We start from the raw sequence: 18559 nt of genomic DNA on the forward strand, positions 1-18559 counted from the left end.
AGTGTTGGGGGCTACAGGAAAGACTTTTAGAAGCCTCTGATGTGCCAGCACAGGCTTAAAGGCAGGAGCAGGATCTTCAATGCCTTCTACTCACCTTCCTCAGACACTATGCCCTGGGGCCTTTAGTTCACACGGAAATAGACTGCTGGATGGGAACAAAGCCATCTCACGTGGGGAATGCAGGCTTTGTGCCAAAGGATATGTTGCTACAGCCGACTGTGCCATAACATAACAATTTTATTGTCTTTCATAGCTAGTAATAATAAAAATGAGTGAGGAAGGAAAAATACAATTAGAGTTAGTGATAGGAACTGTGAGTTTAGATGAGCTCTTTATAATTGAGAAAATGATGGCCAGACGGAATCTTTAACCTTGAAGGCCCATCAGTGGACTTTAGGGAGTCAATTGTGTATTCAGTTGTGAAGGATAAAACAAAAATAATTATCAATCCTATACAAGATGCTGAAAATATACTGTTGAAGACTGAATCTAGAAGGTGAGGTAAAAATAAGGATTTAGAGGATTTTAGCTCTTTACAAAAAAAAATTCCTTATGATATATAAGTCTGTCTTCCCACCGTCAGGTAGTTTCAGGAACACGTTACAGATGCCCACTCAGGGCTGCCCCAGTGAGAGAGGACCCCCTGAACAGTGAGGGACTCGGGGTAACATGGCTGCTAATTGAAAGGCTTAAGACTGACTGTGCCAGGGTTTCCCTTCGAAGAGATCCAGAGAGATAAGGGGCACTGCTTAGGAATTGACTTTATTGGTGAAGAGGGTGATACAGAGGTAAACATACTCGATGAGGAAGTCAAGTACTGTAGCTTTCAGTGTTAAGAAGTCTTGTAACACCGCCCTGAGCGTGAATTGCAAGCAGCCGAATGCTTGTGGAACCCGGGTGTCCGATTCAGGAGGTCTGAGGTGGGGCCTGAAAGTGAGCGTGACTATTGAGTTCCCAGGGAATGCCAGTGTGGCCCAGAACCCACACTTTGAGAACCATGCTTCTCAATCTTGGCCACATGTCAGAATCACTTGCAGAGCTTTTTATGGCATTGTTAAAATTTTTCACAGCTTTATTGAGATATAACTGACACATAACATTGTGTAAGTTTAAAGGGCACAGCATATTGATTGGGTGCAAGTATGAACCGGAAAATGGTGGCCCCATAGTACCAGCTGCCCCCCACCCCATCACATAATAGCCATTTCTTTTTTTCTGGTAAGAACATTGAAGATTCTTCTCTTAGAAACATTCAAATACATGATACAGAATTGTTAGCTATAATCACCATACTATACATTAGATCCCCAAACTTGTTCATCTTGTGACTAAAAATTTGTACCTTAGACCAGTATCTCCCCATTTCCCCCCCAAAATTCCCCAGCTCCTGGCAACTGCCACTCTCTCTTGTTTTTCAGAGCTTTTAGTTCACATATAACTGAGATCATCTAGTATTTGTCTTCCTCTGTTTGACATTTCACTTAGCATGATGCCCTCCAGATCCATGCTTGGGGAGAGATCTAAATCTACCAATGTTGGGGCCTCACCCCCTAGGGAGTCTAATATAGCTGGTCTGAGGTGCATTGGGGCTTCAGCATTTTTTAAGCCTCTCTGAACCATTTGAATATTTGCCCAAGCTTGAGAACTACTCTTCTACATGGTGCTATCAGGTTAAGAAGTCAGTTTTAGATTTGTTTTATTACCATTCTGTAGAAGCAGCATCAAATTGATGGGGAGCACTGTTGAGTCAGCACCCAAGGCCCACCTGTACTCACCTAGTGGCATATTCGTAGGTCAGGAGGAAGTCTCTTTATAATGATGGCTTTTGAAAGCCAGGGGTTAACAAAGACCTGTTTCCCACCTAAGTAGACCATTCTTTTTGTGGCCTTCCCAAAATGCCAGGCTGATTTCCAACTTAGTTTCTGCCCAAGGCAAATTTTCTTAGTGGGATCATAGTTTCCCAAAATATGAGAAAACCCAATGCTACCAGAGACAATGCTAACGTTTTAGGCATTGGTGGACACACCACATAGCATCGGGCAGGTCATTCCTTCTGATCTTTCATCCTTAGTGACAAGACGGAAATCTCTGGTGAGTGCTAGACTTTTAGCAGCAGTGACCTTTGCCAGACACAGTGGGTGAACCTGAGGCTAACGTGGCTTAAGATATATGTACCTAGAAATGTATTGCATTGCTTTGATTTCATGCATTTTTTTAATGATTGCCTCCTCTTTATAACGAGGCTTTTCTCTTGAGGTTATAATGTTTCCTTTTTAAATGAAGTATAACTCATGCAAAATGAATTAAGTCCTGGAGACCTACTGTACACCACGGTGCCTATGGTTAATGATAATATATTGTATACTTAATAATTTGCTAAGATGGCAAAACTTATGTTAAGTGTTCTCATCACAAAAACAAGAAGGCAGGAAGGAACTTCTGGAGGTGATGGATATGATATGGTTTTGATTATAGTGTTAGTTTCATGTGTACATACCTATCTCCAAACTTATGAAGTTATATACATTAAATATGTGCATTTTTGGTTTTCCAATCATACCTCAATAAAGTGTTTATTTTTTAAGTCAGAACTCTTTGGTTTGAGCATTAATTTATTAATTTGGTGCCACCTGCTTTCAAAATTCAACCAGATGTGTACCAAAATAAAACAAATCCCAACTGAAAAAATTTTTAAAGTGTTTAAAATAGTAAATAATAATCATGCAAGGGTGTGCTAACTCAAAAGAAAACAAAGGGGGTCATTTGAGACAGGCTGGAGATCCAGAAATGCCATTATAAGGACCTCTAAATAACTGACATGAGACTCCCGTGAAATGTGAGACAGGAAGGCTGCCAGTGCCCAAATCACCCAGCCATCAGTGCTCTGCTTACATCACACCTGTCAGGACACATGCCCCGCCCTGGTCGGAACCTGAGCACAGCCAGGCTGCAGCACACAGTGGCACGCTGCTCTTGGAATCGTGGGATACACAGCACTTCCTCTATGGGAGCTATGCCCCTCCACAGAGCCTCTGCCCACCATTTCCTTCAGTCATTTATAAAAACTTACCCAAATGTTTGTGATTAGCTGGATTTTGAATTGGACCCTTTACAATGTGAAAGATCAATCTGCCCACATAATGCCTTCGTGTGCCCTGTGTATGGTGTGTGTATGCATGTGACTGCTTATTGAAGAAAATATCACTTCCTTGGTGGTCTGCAACACAAAAGAAAACATAACAGTGGCCACGAGTTGGTAAAATATATTTTATTTGTTCATACAAAGAAATAGTATCAATTACCAGAATTTCATTTTCCTAGAAACATCTTTCTCTGTGTAAAATTAATTTGTGTTATACATAGGACAAAATACTTGATTTAATTTTTGTACATATTGGCTATTCTAATATCCAGATTATAGAAGACACACTGCTTGAATTTGCACAGTATTTCAGATTACAAGGCTGAATGAAACTCAGTCATAAATTAATGTTACAAAAGTGAGAAAAAATCTAACCACACTTTTAAGTTTTATTGACCATCCATGTGGATAAACTGAAAAGAAAAACAACATTGACCTCTGTCAGCATTTTAGAAACATATTAAATGGAACTTCCCATTTTCCTTTCCTATGAAAATACCCTGGCAGGATCTGAAATGGTTTCTCAAAAAGTCTAAAATGTATGTTTCATTCAAAATGACTTCCAAAGAGAATCTCATGAGAAGACAATTTCTCCTCCTCCTTCATCCAATTAAATCACTACACCTACATACCTTTGCAGGTACCAACTACCAAGTTAAGAGACTACTATACAAACACCTCAAAGAAGCATGGAGTAGAGAGAAACAATAAAATCCTCCAAATTTTTTGTTAATATTTTTGTTTTTAACAAGAAAGGAAACAAAACTGAAATAAGGTATTCCAATGACTACCAGAGCTTTTCCTGTGAACTGGAAGGAAGACACATGCTGGGACAAATTGCCAAAACGTGAAACGGTGTCTGCCTCCCAGCAGCTGAAAGTGAAGCTGGTGGCTTGCAGATTGCTAAAACAGGACAAAACCCAAGGCTGAATGTGACGTGTTGCCTAACTTCTCCAGGAGGAAGACATACAGGCTCAGGCCCTATAGTAACTGCCACGTGATGGGGTATAACCTTGGGGTAGATGCTGTGTCCAGATCAGTCAGGAACTGTAAGACAGCAGACCCCTGTGGAGAGATGCACAGGAAGCTTGACGTCTTTGTTTTACATAGAAAACTTGCTCTAGGCCTTCAGTGCTTATTATCAACATCTGTTTGGATTCAAGGATTTGACCCAGAATAGAATCTTGACCCACTTCAGTGTTTATGACTAAATGATCCTCCTTCTATCTGAAAATTTCCTGTTTCAGTTTTAAGGCAGAGAACAACTTAATCAAAAATTGTCCAGCTGGGAAAGAGGGCAGGAACTCGGAGGAGAAGGAATAGCTCATGCTTGCTTTCCAACTGCTTTGTTGCAAACCCTCCTCTGAACTTTCCTGCAATTCTGCACCATGATCTGGTCAGAATGTGAGGGTGGCCAGAAAGCAGACAGAACAGAATTAGGTGGAAGGTGTGAATACTGACTTATACTTTATGCTGTCACTGAAAAAGTGTTGTCAGTTTTATTTCAAATGAGGCTGCTAATTGAAAAGATGCATGACCAATTAGCACCCTACGCAGATATCTCTGATACCCAAGCAGCAAGAGGGGAGAACCGTACTACAATTATGGCAGGGCCCCAAGTGCAGGTTGTACACTCCTTGGTAGGGGCAGTAACAAGCTAGGAAATGAAGAGAACATCTCTGGAATGCACAGAGCCCGTGGGCCCATCCTCTTTGTTACACAGAACGTACAGGTTGAGAGTTTAGCTGTTGAGTATAACCTAGCGAGACCTGGGCCAGAACTTGTGGGCAAATACAAAGCAGATCATCAACAAGACATCACTCAAAGACCAGTGACATGTCTGATCAGTTTCTAAAGATGAATTATTTTTTGTCTTCATATGTTTTCTTAGGCTCTCAGGCAAGTTATTCCTTATAAAAAAGTATCCTTTGTAAACATTACAACCTAACTATTATGACAATATGTATATCGTCCCACGCATGCCTCAAAGAATGTGTAATTCAAATAATGATTCTTTTAGGTAGAAGCATTCTGGTTTAGAAAATTGAGGATAAAGTGAGGATGCCATTATATGACATTGCTATGTGGTTACCCAATTGCCATTGGCTAGTCATCATGAAAGATCCCCAACTGCTCTCGCAATAGAGAAGCATGGGGAGAGCATTCTGCATCCGCAGCAACAATTCTGGCAACGCTTCTGCCAAGACCTGGCTAAGACGAGTTATCACTGCGCAGGTGTCTGGCTCAAGTACTCACAGGCAACATGGGGCCAGCTTTCCCAGCCTGGCCTTACAAGGGCTGCTCCTGGTTCTCATGATTCGGCTGCTTGCTAAATAGACCATATTGTCCATCTGAGGTGAGCCAGGAGTTCCAAGGAGAGGAATTCCAGACATTAAGCAGGGGGTCAAGGATTCCCTTCCTCTGCCAGGCCACCTGTCCTTCTGAGGGTCCTTCTCTTTTTTTCCATTGAGGCTGTCAGCCTACTGGGATGTGCCCTACATAGCTGGCTGTGCCTAACAGCACCTTAGCAGACGCTGATGGCATGGGACATACCTGAGCCCTTTGGGTCTTGACACCCGGGCACCCTTGGTTTGTGCCTATGGCTCTGCTGGCCTAGGGAATTCTTTGGTGTGTTAGATCAGAACTGGGGGATGGAGCATGGTGTACTCTCATGCAAATTAGAAGAGACCGTCTTTATTTCTACAGCAGCACCCAAGCATCTCACACACTTGACTGGTAAAGAGGAGACTAACTAACATTTGCATATACATCAAGCTGGTTAATGAACCAGGGGCTAGGGCAAGAGATGCAGGGCCATCCTTCAAACTCAAGATCTGAAGTAAACAGACCCTGGCATGCAGACTCGGAGAGGATGTGGGAGGCCCTGCCGAGGTGGTGCTTCCCACAGGTGCTGTGCAGACAGGGAACACCTAGCAGATGGCCTGGGACCCACATCCTCAGAGATGGCATCACGTGGATGAGGAAGCTGCTACCTGAGGTCTCACTGTCCGAGTGCAGCACCGCTGGGGCAGCCAGTGCTCCTACGAGGTACACAGGTGGGATAAGAAATGGAAGCTGGAATGGGAGGCCCACCATGCAAGGTGTTGGCAAGTGAATTCAGACAGCGATCGAAGGCTGCATACCCGTAACAACAAAAATCTCAAGTTGTGCTTTTCTTCTTCTTAAATATAATGGGTAGGGAGGGAAATGGAAGCACCATCAGTTGTGAGGAAAAGAACAAACTATTAAGAGTTAAACACTTTGGAATGTTAACAGATTACAAAGCTAACTCTCTAAAGTGTGTGGCTAGGCAGCTTAGTGAATTAATTGCTTATGAATTAAAAATAAATTATTATAAAATATATTTCTGTACATTTTACATACATATACTTTCTCTCAATATATAAGCCACATGGTAGGTGGCACAGTCCAGGTGCCTTCAATCCCAGCCGAAGTATTGCCCGGTCATCTGGTAGAACTTGAGGTTGAAAGGCCGGTAGAAGTCGCGCAGTCTCTGCACCACCTCGCGGTCGATCTCGGGGTGGGTCCTGCCCTTGGTCTTGCCCAGGCAGTGGGGTTTGCTGCTGCCCTCCGCCTTCTTCAGGCAGGGGAAGCCCTTGGTCTTGTTGAAATAGAAGTGCTTGTCGGTGATGATCCTCTTGAGGCCCAGGAAGTCCTGCACGCGGCCCAGCTCCCCAGCAGGGTCGCTGATGAGCCGCTCCCCGCTCACGAAGAGCATCTGGCCGATGGGGAAGTGGCGCAGCCAGTGCTCCAGGTGCTTGGCATAGATGCCGATCTGGATGGCGCTCCACGATGTGTCGATGAGGCCCGTGGTTCTGTTTTTGAACGTCAAGCTCTCGAAGGTGGGGATGTCGGGCCGCTTGGAGAGCGTCTGTGTGTAGTCCGAGATGGCTCTGGTCACCGGGTCCCGCACCACCACGATGAGCTTGGTGTCCTTGGACATGGCCGAGATGCGCGCAGGGGCCTCCCGGGTGACAAAGTAACTGGGTGTCTTCTCCATGGTGATCTGCCCGTCCAGGGTTCGGGGCATCAGGTCCCTGAGGAAAGAAAACAGACCACAGGTAGGTCACAAGGTGACGTCTCTTTGGCCACATGTCAACTCTTCTAAGCCTGGCTCCCTCCTCATTGGGAACAGTTATAGAAATAGGAAAGAAAATTCAAGGAGAAGACTTTAGCTGAGAGGTACATTAATTACATTAATGCCCAATCTGAAGTTTGGAGGCTGGACACCATTTACCTGAATTGTAAAGGCACCTTTCTACAAGGTAAAGAGTAGGATATGGGTTTCTCTAAGATCCTTTCACATGGATTCTCCCTGATTTTTCAGAGTATCCTGCTTCTACAAGGTCTCAAACATCTGATGTCAGAACCAAAGGTCTCTGGGTGTGTGCCTTTCCTGAGTAACAGCACCTGAGGCCTCGGAGAGTTCTTTGCCCACTGCCCTCAGTAGCCTGCCTTCAGGTGTTCACCAAGCCTGGGCAACTGTGCTGTGGACACATGGCCCCCTAGGCCAGCCAGGCTGTTCTGGCTTCATCACAGTGACCACTGACAAAACACCTTTCCTCTGAAATGTGTACCCAAAGGCAACAAAGCATGCAGCTGCCAAAATACCAGCTGAAATCAGAGGAAGCCTAAACTGATACAAATGTGCCAAGAAGGAATTCCCCAGACACAACTCCAGAAGCTTCCAAAAATACTGTAGATGCCATTAAAAACAAACAAACAAACAAAAGGACTTGTGTGATGTCTTTGCAATGTTAATTTAAGCAGAAGTATGTAGACAAAATTGTTACAACCTACAATACATACAGACCATTACAACTGGACCAAAATGCAGTTTTGTGGTGGCAATTAGCATGAAAATATTAAGACTCAGTGGTGTGAGATTGTGCCTTATTTGCCCTCTAAGCCTCAGCATCCTAATATGTGAAATGGGAATGATTCCACCTACTTTATTCAGTTGGTATGAGGTTTATAAAATCAAAGCAGTTTGGCTTAACAGTTAAGGAATATGGACTTGGCAGTCAGAATGCCTGGGTTCAAATCCCAGCTCTGCCACTTATAAGCTGTGTTACCTTGAGCAACTTATTCAACCTTTCTGGGCTTCTTTCTCTCATCTGTAAAAATGAAGATGCTAATACCTACCTCATGTGAATTTAATGAGAATTAAAAAATTAATTATCATAATATGCTTTGAACATGCCTGACATAATAATTATTATAACGTTCAATACACAGTTTATAGCACATGGGAGGAGCAAAGTTGAGCATGTGTGTGAACAGCCTTGTGTGTACACCCAGAGGAGATGTGTTAACTATTAGACACTCAGTTTTAGTCACAAATGTACAATTTTCCATGAGCTATGGAATAGAGATTTCTGAATGATTCCTACCTGGGGCCAGGAATTTAAAAAGAAAGAAAGAGACAGAGAGAGAGAGAGAGAAAGGAAAAAAGAGAGAGAGGAAGGGAGGAAGGAAGGAAGGCAATTTCCACATCATTGTTAGCCACTATTTACCTTTCAGCAGGACATTCTAAACTTTCAGCTTCTATCCACTCCGAATCTACCAATACTCAACTCCTGCATTGAGCACATTTATGGAAATGATGCTATAAATGCACTTGACACCCACCAGCGAGGGCCACTCCCTGGACAGCACCCCCTCCTGTGTCCCCGGCTTTAGCTTAAGACGGATTGACCCACTTTGCCCATTAACCACTTAGATGAGTGCAGCAGTGTCATCAGGCTAATGTGGTGGATTAGAGTCCGGACTCTCAACTTATTTTGCATTTCACTCAAAGCAGGTCGATTCGGATAAAGTCCCAGTTTTTTTCCTCATGTTAAGCTATCTGCAACTAGACAGTCTCCAAGAGTTTAATATTCAGAATTAAAGCACTACCACCACAAGTGAAGGAAACCCAACCCTCAAAGCAGTTCAAAACCATTGCTGATGGGTGGGTTTGGGTCTGTCCTCAGAGAGTCCATCTGACCCAGCATCCCCATTGATTAAGGTGTGTGGGCCTGCATAGGTCACTTAACCTCTCCAAGCCTCTCAGCTTTTTCATCTGCACCATGAGAGAAAGGACAGTGACCATTTAGGGTCTCCGAGGGGACGATGAACCTCGCCTTGGTACCAAGCCTGGTAGCTAGCTAGCTGGTGCTAGAAAACATTCTCAGTGATCTTCTGTTGACAGGATCTTGGCAAGGAGTAAGGGAGCAAGATTTGTGCAGGGGCGTCATGTGCCCCCCATCACCACCACCACCAAGGAGCAAGGGGAAAGGCTCAGCTCCTGCGAGAGGCCAAGACGCAGGACACTGGGTGCTACCCTCAGCCTGCCTGTGCTTTGGAACCTTTGCTGCCTGCCTTTCCCCACTAAGGAAAAGCCTGGTGGGGACTGAACAAAACAACTAAATGGGCTGTTGGGAATCAGACACCACATCAAAGGATGCGTAAAATGGACACCCGAGGGGGTTCCTAGCCTCCAGTCTGAAGGCAAAGCTTCTTCATCCACAAAGACTCTCTGAGCTGTGGGCAGATTTCCTGTGCTTGAAAGTCTGCTGGGCACCCAAGCCCTTCTGGGCACCAGCTCCAGGGGACCCTCTCCCCAGGACAGTCTGGTGTGCACCCATATGTCTTCAAGCACCCAGAGGCCTCAGGCCTTTCCTTCATTATCACACTGACAGTCTGGGAAGTTCTGCTGTGACACTGGGGCTTCTCAGCCCTTGTCCACTGCAGGCCCCATGGGCACTGTCCCCTCAGTGTGCCTGGGGGCAGTGGATGAGGGGCTGATGGGCGAGAGGCACTGGGTTTTGTATTCTTTCAGCAATGCCTTCTGAGCCCTCTGCAGCTTTCCTGGGCACTTCCATGGCATGTGAAATGGAACAGAATATCACCCTAAAAAATGTCTCTTTGGCATAAGGATTATTTTAGGCTGATTATGTTTAAGAAAGAGCAGACATAGGAAAAGCTCTGAGAACCCAAGTAAAAGTTATCATTTTGTAAGAGACATTTACATTCCGAAGGGAAATCTCCATCTGTCAGGGCCTCCTCTGCACCAGGAAGAAGACATGGCTAAATCCTTAGCAATCTCGGTGGAGAAGTTATGGACTGAAATCTGCATTAACAACCTCACCCTTGTTTATTATGTTTTCCGTGGTCACCTCCCCAGCTGGCCCCCCTACCCCAACATCTGTCATTTTTCTTTAGCTGGAGATGGTATTTAACGTGGAGGTTTGGGCCATTTGGGGGAGTTAACTAAGTTTTCCTGGGTCTCTTCCTGTACACAGGAGGGAAACAAGTTATTAAACTTCCATTTATAATTTAAAAAATAATGTCTTTTATTACACGGGGATCTCAGTCAAGAACCCAGAAGGGTAGCAGGAAAGTTATTTTTCCTCCCCTACAAGGGTATGAGGCTCTGATAAGCCAGCATTTCCCCAGCACACCCTTGTGCAGTACAGGACAGATGGAGAAGTGTATGGATAGCTCCTGGACCAGAACCTTCCAGACAGTCACAGGCAAGTCCCCTCTGTCCCTGTCAGCTGCTCTTCTCCCACCACCCCCCCACCCCTGGTCCTGGAGCAACTCCTGTGGATTTGCTTCCGGAGTCCACTTCCTTTTTCTCCTCCCTTTGCTGGCCACACTCTCCTGTCCTCATACTCAATATCTCTCTGAGACAACAGTGACTCAGAGAAGAAAGTGTGAGGACGTGGCCGTGGGCGAGACCACTCAGGTGGGCCCTTGCATGCCCATCCCAGCCGCAGATCCAGCCGATGGGGAACCTCCTGAGCGAGCCAGTAGGGAGGTTGCAGGTTAACTGAGCTGCTCATTATGAAAGCCAATTTCTCAAACTGAGAGTCCTGGCTAATAATTACATAGTGCTGGAGCTCGCAGAGGAACTTTCACAGTCATCATCCGATTTCACCCCTCACAACCAGCCTTTGAGCCAGGTATTGCAGTTCCCAGCTTACTCATGAAGAAACTGAGGCTAAAGCGGAGAGTGACTCACTTAGAGGAGGTCACTGGCCTGCATGTCAAGGGCTGGGACCTGGACTCAGCCGTGGGATGTGTCCCATTCCATTTGCAACTCCCCTCACCCCCCTCCCCTCAACCTCCTGTGTTTCTTCTTAACATGATGAAGAATACACAGCACCTGTCCTCTCTTTAAATAGATACCTCTATTTCTCTTGTTCATAGATACGGACCTTAATAATAGGTATTTCAGGGCTAGAATCAGAAGACTGCTGTCATAGTTGTTCAAAAATGAGTCAGACTTCAGAACATGAGACCTCTTAGGTTCACATACTCCTGTGTTCCATGGGGCCCGGAATCTTAATCGTCACTGCAGTAGTCAGTCCTTCCTCCAGTGCCCCTGACCCAGCCTCTGCCCCTCTTTACCAGGTGGGCAGGAGGGGACACCTCTTTGGCTGGCACATATGACCAATGGGTGCCTGCAAAACTAACAGGGCTGGACAGTATCACTAGTGCAAGCCTGAGGAAGACACATGCTTGCCCCCATGAGAAGCATCCCCTGGGGCAAGCCTAGGAGATACTAACCAGCAGTGCAGGGGACACTATAGAGAGTGGAAAAGCTTCCACTTCTTCAGTGAGACCTGCGGGGCGAGACAGTTTTGTCTTCCCTCTTGGCCTGGGGATGATGAGCCCAGGGAACTTTCAGGAATACCACACCTCAAAGAGCAGGGCCACAGAGCAGGAACCTGAAAACCAAGAGGGTTTGGAAGGAGTGTTTCAGGCCTTCGGTGGGTTTGAGGATATTCACAAGGAAGGGATGGGCCACCTCTGTGGCAGCAGTTCTTACCCCTAGTTGCACATTGGAATCCCAGGGTGCTTTGAACTAAATGCCTGGGCCTTGCCCCAGATCAACTGAGTCAGGCTCGTGTGGGCAGGGCCCCGACACAGCTTCCAGTAGAGGATTCAATGTGCAGCCAGGATCAGAAATCATTACTCTGTGGTTGGTATCTGTCATGCACTTCAGTCACTTATTCCACGGATACCCAGAGCCACCAAAGAGGAGAAATCATCATGGTAGAAAAATTGAGAAAACAATACTGTAAATGAAACTAAAAGTTGTTCAGCTAATCCAAGACTCATTATTTGAGTCAAAGGATAGAGTTAAGTCTAGAGAGTAAAGGTCATACTCTGTCAGTGGAAAGCAGCCCACGCCTCAGAATGAGAGACAGGGACGTGCCAGTGGGGTACAAACTGCAGAGAACAAATAACACAACCAAATAAACCGAATGCAGTTAGGTTCAGGAAGAGAGGAAAAGGATGTCTGTTGCCCTTACACGGGAGCGCACATGCACACACACAGATAGCTATCAAACACAAATAGAGCTACCAGCAAAACACAATGAGGCAAACTGAAGGAACTTGGAAGGAGGATAAGGCCATCTCTATTTTCATGATAATGAGAGGCTCACAGATGCATCTAATTCTCTCATCATTAAACGTTAGGTAACATCCACATAAACAGAGAAAAGAAAGATGCACAGGTAAAGAATAGTACTAGGGTTGGGCCACCTGATTTTTGCTTTTGCCAGGCTGTGTGGCTTAAAATCATTTTTTAAAAAGATCCCATGAAACTAATGTGAGTTGATGTCAAAAAATGACCATTGGGCCCTTTTCTCCTTTTCCAATCTTGGGGCAGGGTGGAGGACAATGGCCAAGATCAGCCTTGAGGATTTGGAACTTCCAGCCTCAGTCCCGAGCTCACCTCTCCCCCTGTGCCTTTGCCAAACAGGAGAAGTGAGCTAAGAAGTGAGCCAATGACTGCAGAGCCAATGACTGGGGTCTGGCTGTACCAGGGCTTCTGAGAAGCACAGTTTACATTGAACCTCTCAAGTCTCCACTCGGCACTTATGTGTAATGCTGGAAGCAGAATATTAAATAGAAACCTCAGGCCTAGGTGAGTAGGAAATTCAAATGTATCAGAGATCTAAAAAGGCCTCTAATTCTGATGTTCTCCAGTAGCTAATGTTGCCCTAATTTTCTTTTTCTCCTTCCTTTTTTTCCTTGGGTGACATGCCTGCTCCCAAAGGTCCAGCAACTGAACTTACTAATTTGAACTGGCAAATTACGCAACAAGAAAAAGGAAGATGACTGGAATGGGTGTAACCTAACTAACCACAGCCAAACAGATGCTGAGACAAGTATGCAAAACAGATGACAGAAGGGGATGAATTTCAGAGAGGAGACTGAGCTGCAGGCCACAGGGGAGTGTAGGCCCAACTCCCACTTTAACTGAGGAAGCCGGAAAGAGCTGGAGGAACATTGGGCCGCCCCTTTTCCCTCCAACTTTGGGAGAATGATGTCCTCGCTTGGTTGCAGAAATACCCCACATTTCTTGGACTACAAAGATTTTTTTTTTCTTTAAAAAAAAATTCACTTTTTGCCCTGGCTGGTGTAGCTCAGTGGATTGAGTGCCGGCCTGCAAACCACAGGGTCACTGGTTCAATTCCCAATCAGGGCACATGCCTGGGTTGTGGGCCAGGTCCCCAGTGGGACGTGCTCAAGGGGCAGCCACACACTGATGTTTCTCTCCCTCTCTTTCTCTTTGCCTTCCCCTCTCTCTAAGAATAAATAAATCAAATATTTTTTTTAAATAAAAAAATTAAAATAAATACTTTTTAACCTACGATACTACTAGACAGTAAATATTCATTTTTGGTGTCCAGTTCTATTAATTTTGACAAATGTATAGACAGAGTTCCATCAGTCCAAAATCTCTCCCTTGTGCTATTCCAACAAAAATCTTAAAGCAAGCTATTTTCACAGGACAAATCCCCTTACAAATAGCCAGAGGCTGCCTAAATCCTTGTTTTGATACTGTTTTGAGGAAAATATTGATTGACATGAGAAAAATGGTCAATAGTGACTTTAAAAGAGTTGACATAGATTTATGTACTGTTTCTAAAAAAACAAACAAACAAAAAACAAATTGTCTTCATGAAAGTCTCTGTGAGTCCCCCACTTCTAATTCTGCTTCTAATTGGTGAGATTCCCTGTCCACATTCCATACTTTCTAGGCCACAGATTCCTGGCTCGTAGCTTAGCAGAGGAGGCTGCAATGTTCTGCCCGTTCTCATAATGTGCCCACGGGTGCAGGCAGGAACTGTAATGCCACATCACCTTCAGCTTGTCCACAGAGCCCAAACAAAAATGCAACAAGGGAAAATCTCTACAAACAGCAGAATCAGAATTTCTAGAAGAGTTATGTCCCTCCTCCCCACTCACAAAAACCAACAAAACCACCAAGCCTGTTCCTGGCATTTACTGTCCCAAATCTGTTTAGCAAATAAGGATGACTCCTTAAAAAAGGTAAAACAAGTAAAGTGTCATTTTTTTTTGAGGGTCCTATAAACTCAATAAAACAAATATAAGTGGAAAATTCAAAAACACTGTAACCTCCAGGGAGTAGGAAACAGGGAGTGGTGAGCAGGAAGAGCACAGAGGATTTTAAAATAGTGGATAATGCCATTATCATTTGTCCAAACCCCTACAGTGGACACCACCAGGAGAGGACCCTAATGTGAACTGTGGACTGTGGGTGGTAACGACGCACCAACACAGGTGTTAGAAAAAAAGCACCACTCTGATACTGATGTTGGGGAGGCTGGCATGTGGAGGGGCAGATGGCATAGGGATCATTATACTCTGCTCAATTTTGCTGTGAACCTAAAACTAAAAAAATAAAGTCTTTTCCATGAGTTCTGGTCTTCTCCTTGAAAAAGAATGGGGTCCCACCACCCTATGGGCACCATCCTCATCACCTTAACACACACCTGCTTCTGCCATATCGGGCGCAGGGATCCTGGCATGCTGCCTCAGCCACACCCGGGCTCCTTCACCACCCCCACCCCCCGCCCCAGCCGCTCCAGGAGAAAGAAAAAACTTCCCTTTGAGGTGAAGTGAGATTTGTAAAAGGTAGCATGTCTTAAGCTAAGGCATGCAAGACAAGGGACAAAATTTCAAATATCCTGACTTTGGGGGGAAAAAGCCTTATTTGATGAAAGGATTCCCTTGGGTTATAGAGCTTTCTGAGTAGCTTCCAGGCAGGACTGGGGCTGCCCTAACTCCTCCTTCAGCCTCCCTTCCTTGGCACAAAGGCCTCAGGATCCTCCCTGCCGGGTCCCCAGTGGCAAAGTGCAGGACCAGGGAACCAGATGACAGAAGCCAGGCATTTATTTTAGCCTCACTCTCCTCAGCACAGGGAGCTCAAGGAAACCCCCTCAGCTGGCTACCTTCTGTGGACTGAGAGGGGCCACACACAAAACCTGACGAGCCCAGGGGGGCCCTACGTGGTGGCTTTACAAACTCAGAGACCTAAAGTAACCACACAGGATGGTCTGAAATGAAAACTTAGTAACTAAAAGGGAGTCACGGAGGGTAGTCCTGTAGTAGGCCAGTATTCTCCATGACAAAGGCCAGTCTTTGCCTTAACTGAGCCTGTCTACTGCCTTTGTGCACCTACAATAACAGACCTTTGGAAGGTCAGAATAATCCGATTTTTTCCAGAGCCCTCAGGGCATAATCTCCCCCCAGACAGGAGACCATGGGACTCCCTTCTTGTTATCTTGTTCCCCACATACCAGCTCTATGTGTGGGAAATGGTCATTGTTTACTAGCCTATACCCACCAGTGTGAAAGAAGTATGTGCCTATCTGTTTTACTTTTTATCCAGTCTCAGATTTCCCCAATTTGCTTTCTCCCATCTCCCTACTCTACCACCAGTGGATTTCATGCAACTGTCCTCACGCCTCCCGTGATTGTAACGCATAAAATGAACTGCAAAACTGCCATTCTCGGGAGCATTTTCTCAACTTGTTGGGCTTTTGCTTCCTGGCAACTGTAGTCAGTTTGGCTCAAATAAACTCATAAAAATTCTTTATAGGTTTGGATGTCTCTTACGTGGACCTTGAAAGGGTGCAAAGGGCAGCTGGTGGGGGGGGGGGCGGGGAAAGACAGTGACGTGGAGTGGAAGTGACATGGAGGGGAGGTGATGCTTCCACGTTGTGAACTCTGCTGCTGCCAGAAAAGTCTTAGAGGTGCAAGGCATAGCAAGTTTGGGGTGGGGGGAGGCATCTCCTCCAGGTTCCAGTGGGCACTTGCTACCCCAGCCCACAGTTAAAGCATTTCAAAAAAATTCAGGGGGAAGAGAAAGAGTGTCCACCATAGTCATTTCAGTTCCAGTCACAGGGGTTTCTGTTGTGACCAGTAAGGGCTGGCTTACCCTTATTCTCTGTGAAGGCCAGTTATCAATCCTAAAAATTCACCCCAATAGGCACCCCCCAAAACTCCTTGGTTTCTTTCTACCTCATGACCTTTCCATAAACTACAGTGGACTTCCGAGTCAAAAAGACAAATTTCAGCCTGCACTCGCTCCTTTCTTCTTCTACAAGGTGAGACACATGGTGACAAGAAAGACACTTTTCCTGGAAAACTTGACTATGGACAATGAGAGAAGCCACAGACTGTTCTGAAAGTTGTAACTTGAACTGTAAATTGTAACTCTGGGAAGTTTCTTCTTTAAAGCTGCTTTCTTCCCAGGGGAGACAGGAGGAGGGGTGGGAGGAAAACGTGTATCAGCACTGCCCCTGCTTATCTGGAACCTCCTTCCTTTGGTAGGAAGACTCAAAGGCCACCAGTTCCGAGCTCCTCTTCAAAGGGCCACATCTCCACCAATAGTCATCTCCATTTGGGGGAGATGTTTGCATATCAAAGAACTCCTTTGGGCGGACTTAAAATAATTTAAAGTGAAATTGTAAATAATCTAGTTCTCAATGTCTCTTGGGTCTGGAGGCTGGGCCAGTGGGGCTACCAGAAGTGATGTCATCATTCATTATCAACTTTACAGGGTTCCCCCACCCCCTTTTTAAGGTAATGGGTAGAAAAGAAGAAAAATAACAAAGGATGAGTTGCCGCAGGCCTCCTCCTCTTCCAATCCTCCCTTCTTTCTCCACTCCCAGCCCCCAACGTCCAGCACAAGGATTGGGCCTCCATTGTCCTAGAGTTTCAATACTGCTCAGAAAATGAAAAGCCTCTGAATGCCATAAGGGGGTGGGGCACAAAAGAGCATCTCGCTTCTCTGGGTCAACTCAAGATTCCTTTCATTTGGCAGAATCCTCTGTTATAGACCCTGCTTCACAAAGGCCCGAGTTCCTGTTCCTGGAAGGGGCTAGGGGTTGGGGGGTGGGGGTGGAGGGCGGGTTTCAATTAAAAGCTAATAGCCTTTTGTGTATGAGCTCCCTGGGGCATTGCTCATGTTTATTGAACATCACTGTGTGCCGGGACAAATCAGTGAAATCAGAGTAATCTGTGTCCATTTCCTGAAAAAAAATTTTTTTTGAGAAGAAAGAAAGAAAGTTTTCTGGGAAGCAGACTTTAGAAAACAAAATCAGCCCTGCCATTGGGCAAGGTAGTGGAGCAGAGGTCCCAGAAATAAGAATAAGGCAACAAAATCCAATTGAAGGGCAGGAGTTGAAGCAGTTCTGCTCCAGCTTTGACAGAGTGGTCTGTGTGTGGACCTGGCCGGGTTCGTCTCTGATCAGTGCTGGCTTCCCTATTTGGAATAGGCTCCTTAACCCTGGGGCTCTGGGAGCTCCAGCTAGGTGTAGGTTACTTCCCAGGCCCCTCCCCCAACACAACTGTACTCTGGGTTCGGTTCACAAGCTCCTGTAATTTTGTCCCAATTCCCCACTTCAATCCAAGGAAAGCTGCCTTCCCTCCAGTGCCCTGGGTAACTCAGTGTGGATGTTTGTAAAGGGGCCTTCCCCCCTCAAGAGCATCTGAACCACTCAGCACTGGGGTCCACACAGAGTGAAAGAAAATCTCTACAGAGAAGCCAAGGGTGGTGCCTCCTGAGACCCCTGACGTCCAGTGAAAGCACAGTGGGCACTGGGCACATGGAATTGAGGGTTCTGGTTCCTGGCCTGCCACTGACAAGAGCCTGAGACCTCGGACAAACACACAAAGCTTTGAGCTCAGTTTCCCTTTGTATAAAAATTGATGTATTGGTTTTAAAGGATGTTCTTTGGTTCTAAAATTCTGTAAGATGACCTTTACTATCTCCACTCTCCCACCTCAACCCTATTCTACCTTCTCCTTCAGCCAGCAGTTTGACACAAGTTGGCAGACTTAAAGTAGAACCTCTACAAATATTTGGTGATTGAATACGTACACACTGTATCTCAGGGCATTGGTATACACCATCCCCAATAACATAATTCAGATAGAGGTCAATGTCAAATGTACCCTAAAACATACACTTATTTGTTAAGTAGCCTGGTACTTGTGGAATAGAAAGAAAAGTGGGGTTCAAGGTCAGGCTGTGTGGCCTTAGGCAAGTTGCCTAACATCTCTGAGCTGTCTTTCATCATC

The 18559-nt window shown here is 45.5% G+C and overlaps 1 protein-coding gene across 2 annotated transcripts in view; it reads right to left on the reverse strand.

The window, feature by feature from the left end:
• Positions 1-3252: 3252 nt before the first annotated feature.
• The window catches only part of HS3ST3B1 (heparan sulfate-glucosamine 3-sulfotransferase 3B1), a 41318-nt gene continuing 26011 nt past the window's right edge, over positions 3253-18559 (reverse strand). The window contains exons 2-3 of one of the 2 annotated variants that reach the window (XR_006656134.2): positions 6527-7200; positions 3253-4207 (exon numbers count right to left, since the gene is read on the reverse strand). Coding sequence is in view for 1 of the 2 variants with exons in the window: in XM_024564933.3 (XP_024420701.2) it covers positions 6582-7200 (619 nt within the window). In the remaining variant the exon portion in view is untranslated. Of the gene's footprint in view, positions 7201-18559 lie in introns of both variants that reach the window. The other variant, XM_024564933.3, reaches the window with a different exon arrangement.

This window comes from Desmodus rotundus, chromosome 9 (genome assembly GCF_022682495.2).
Source record: "Desmodus rotundus isolate HL8 chromosome 9, HLdesRot8A.1, whole genome shotgun sequence".
Classification (NCBI taxonomy): Eukaryota; Metazoa; Chordata; class Mammalia; order Chiroptera; family Phyllostomidae; genus Desmodus; species Desmodus rotundus.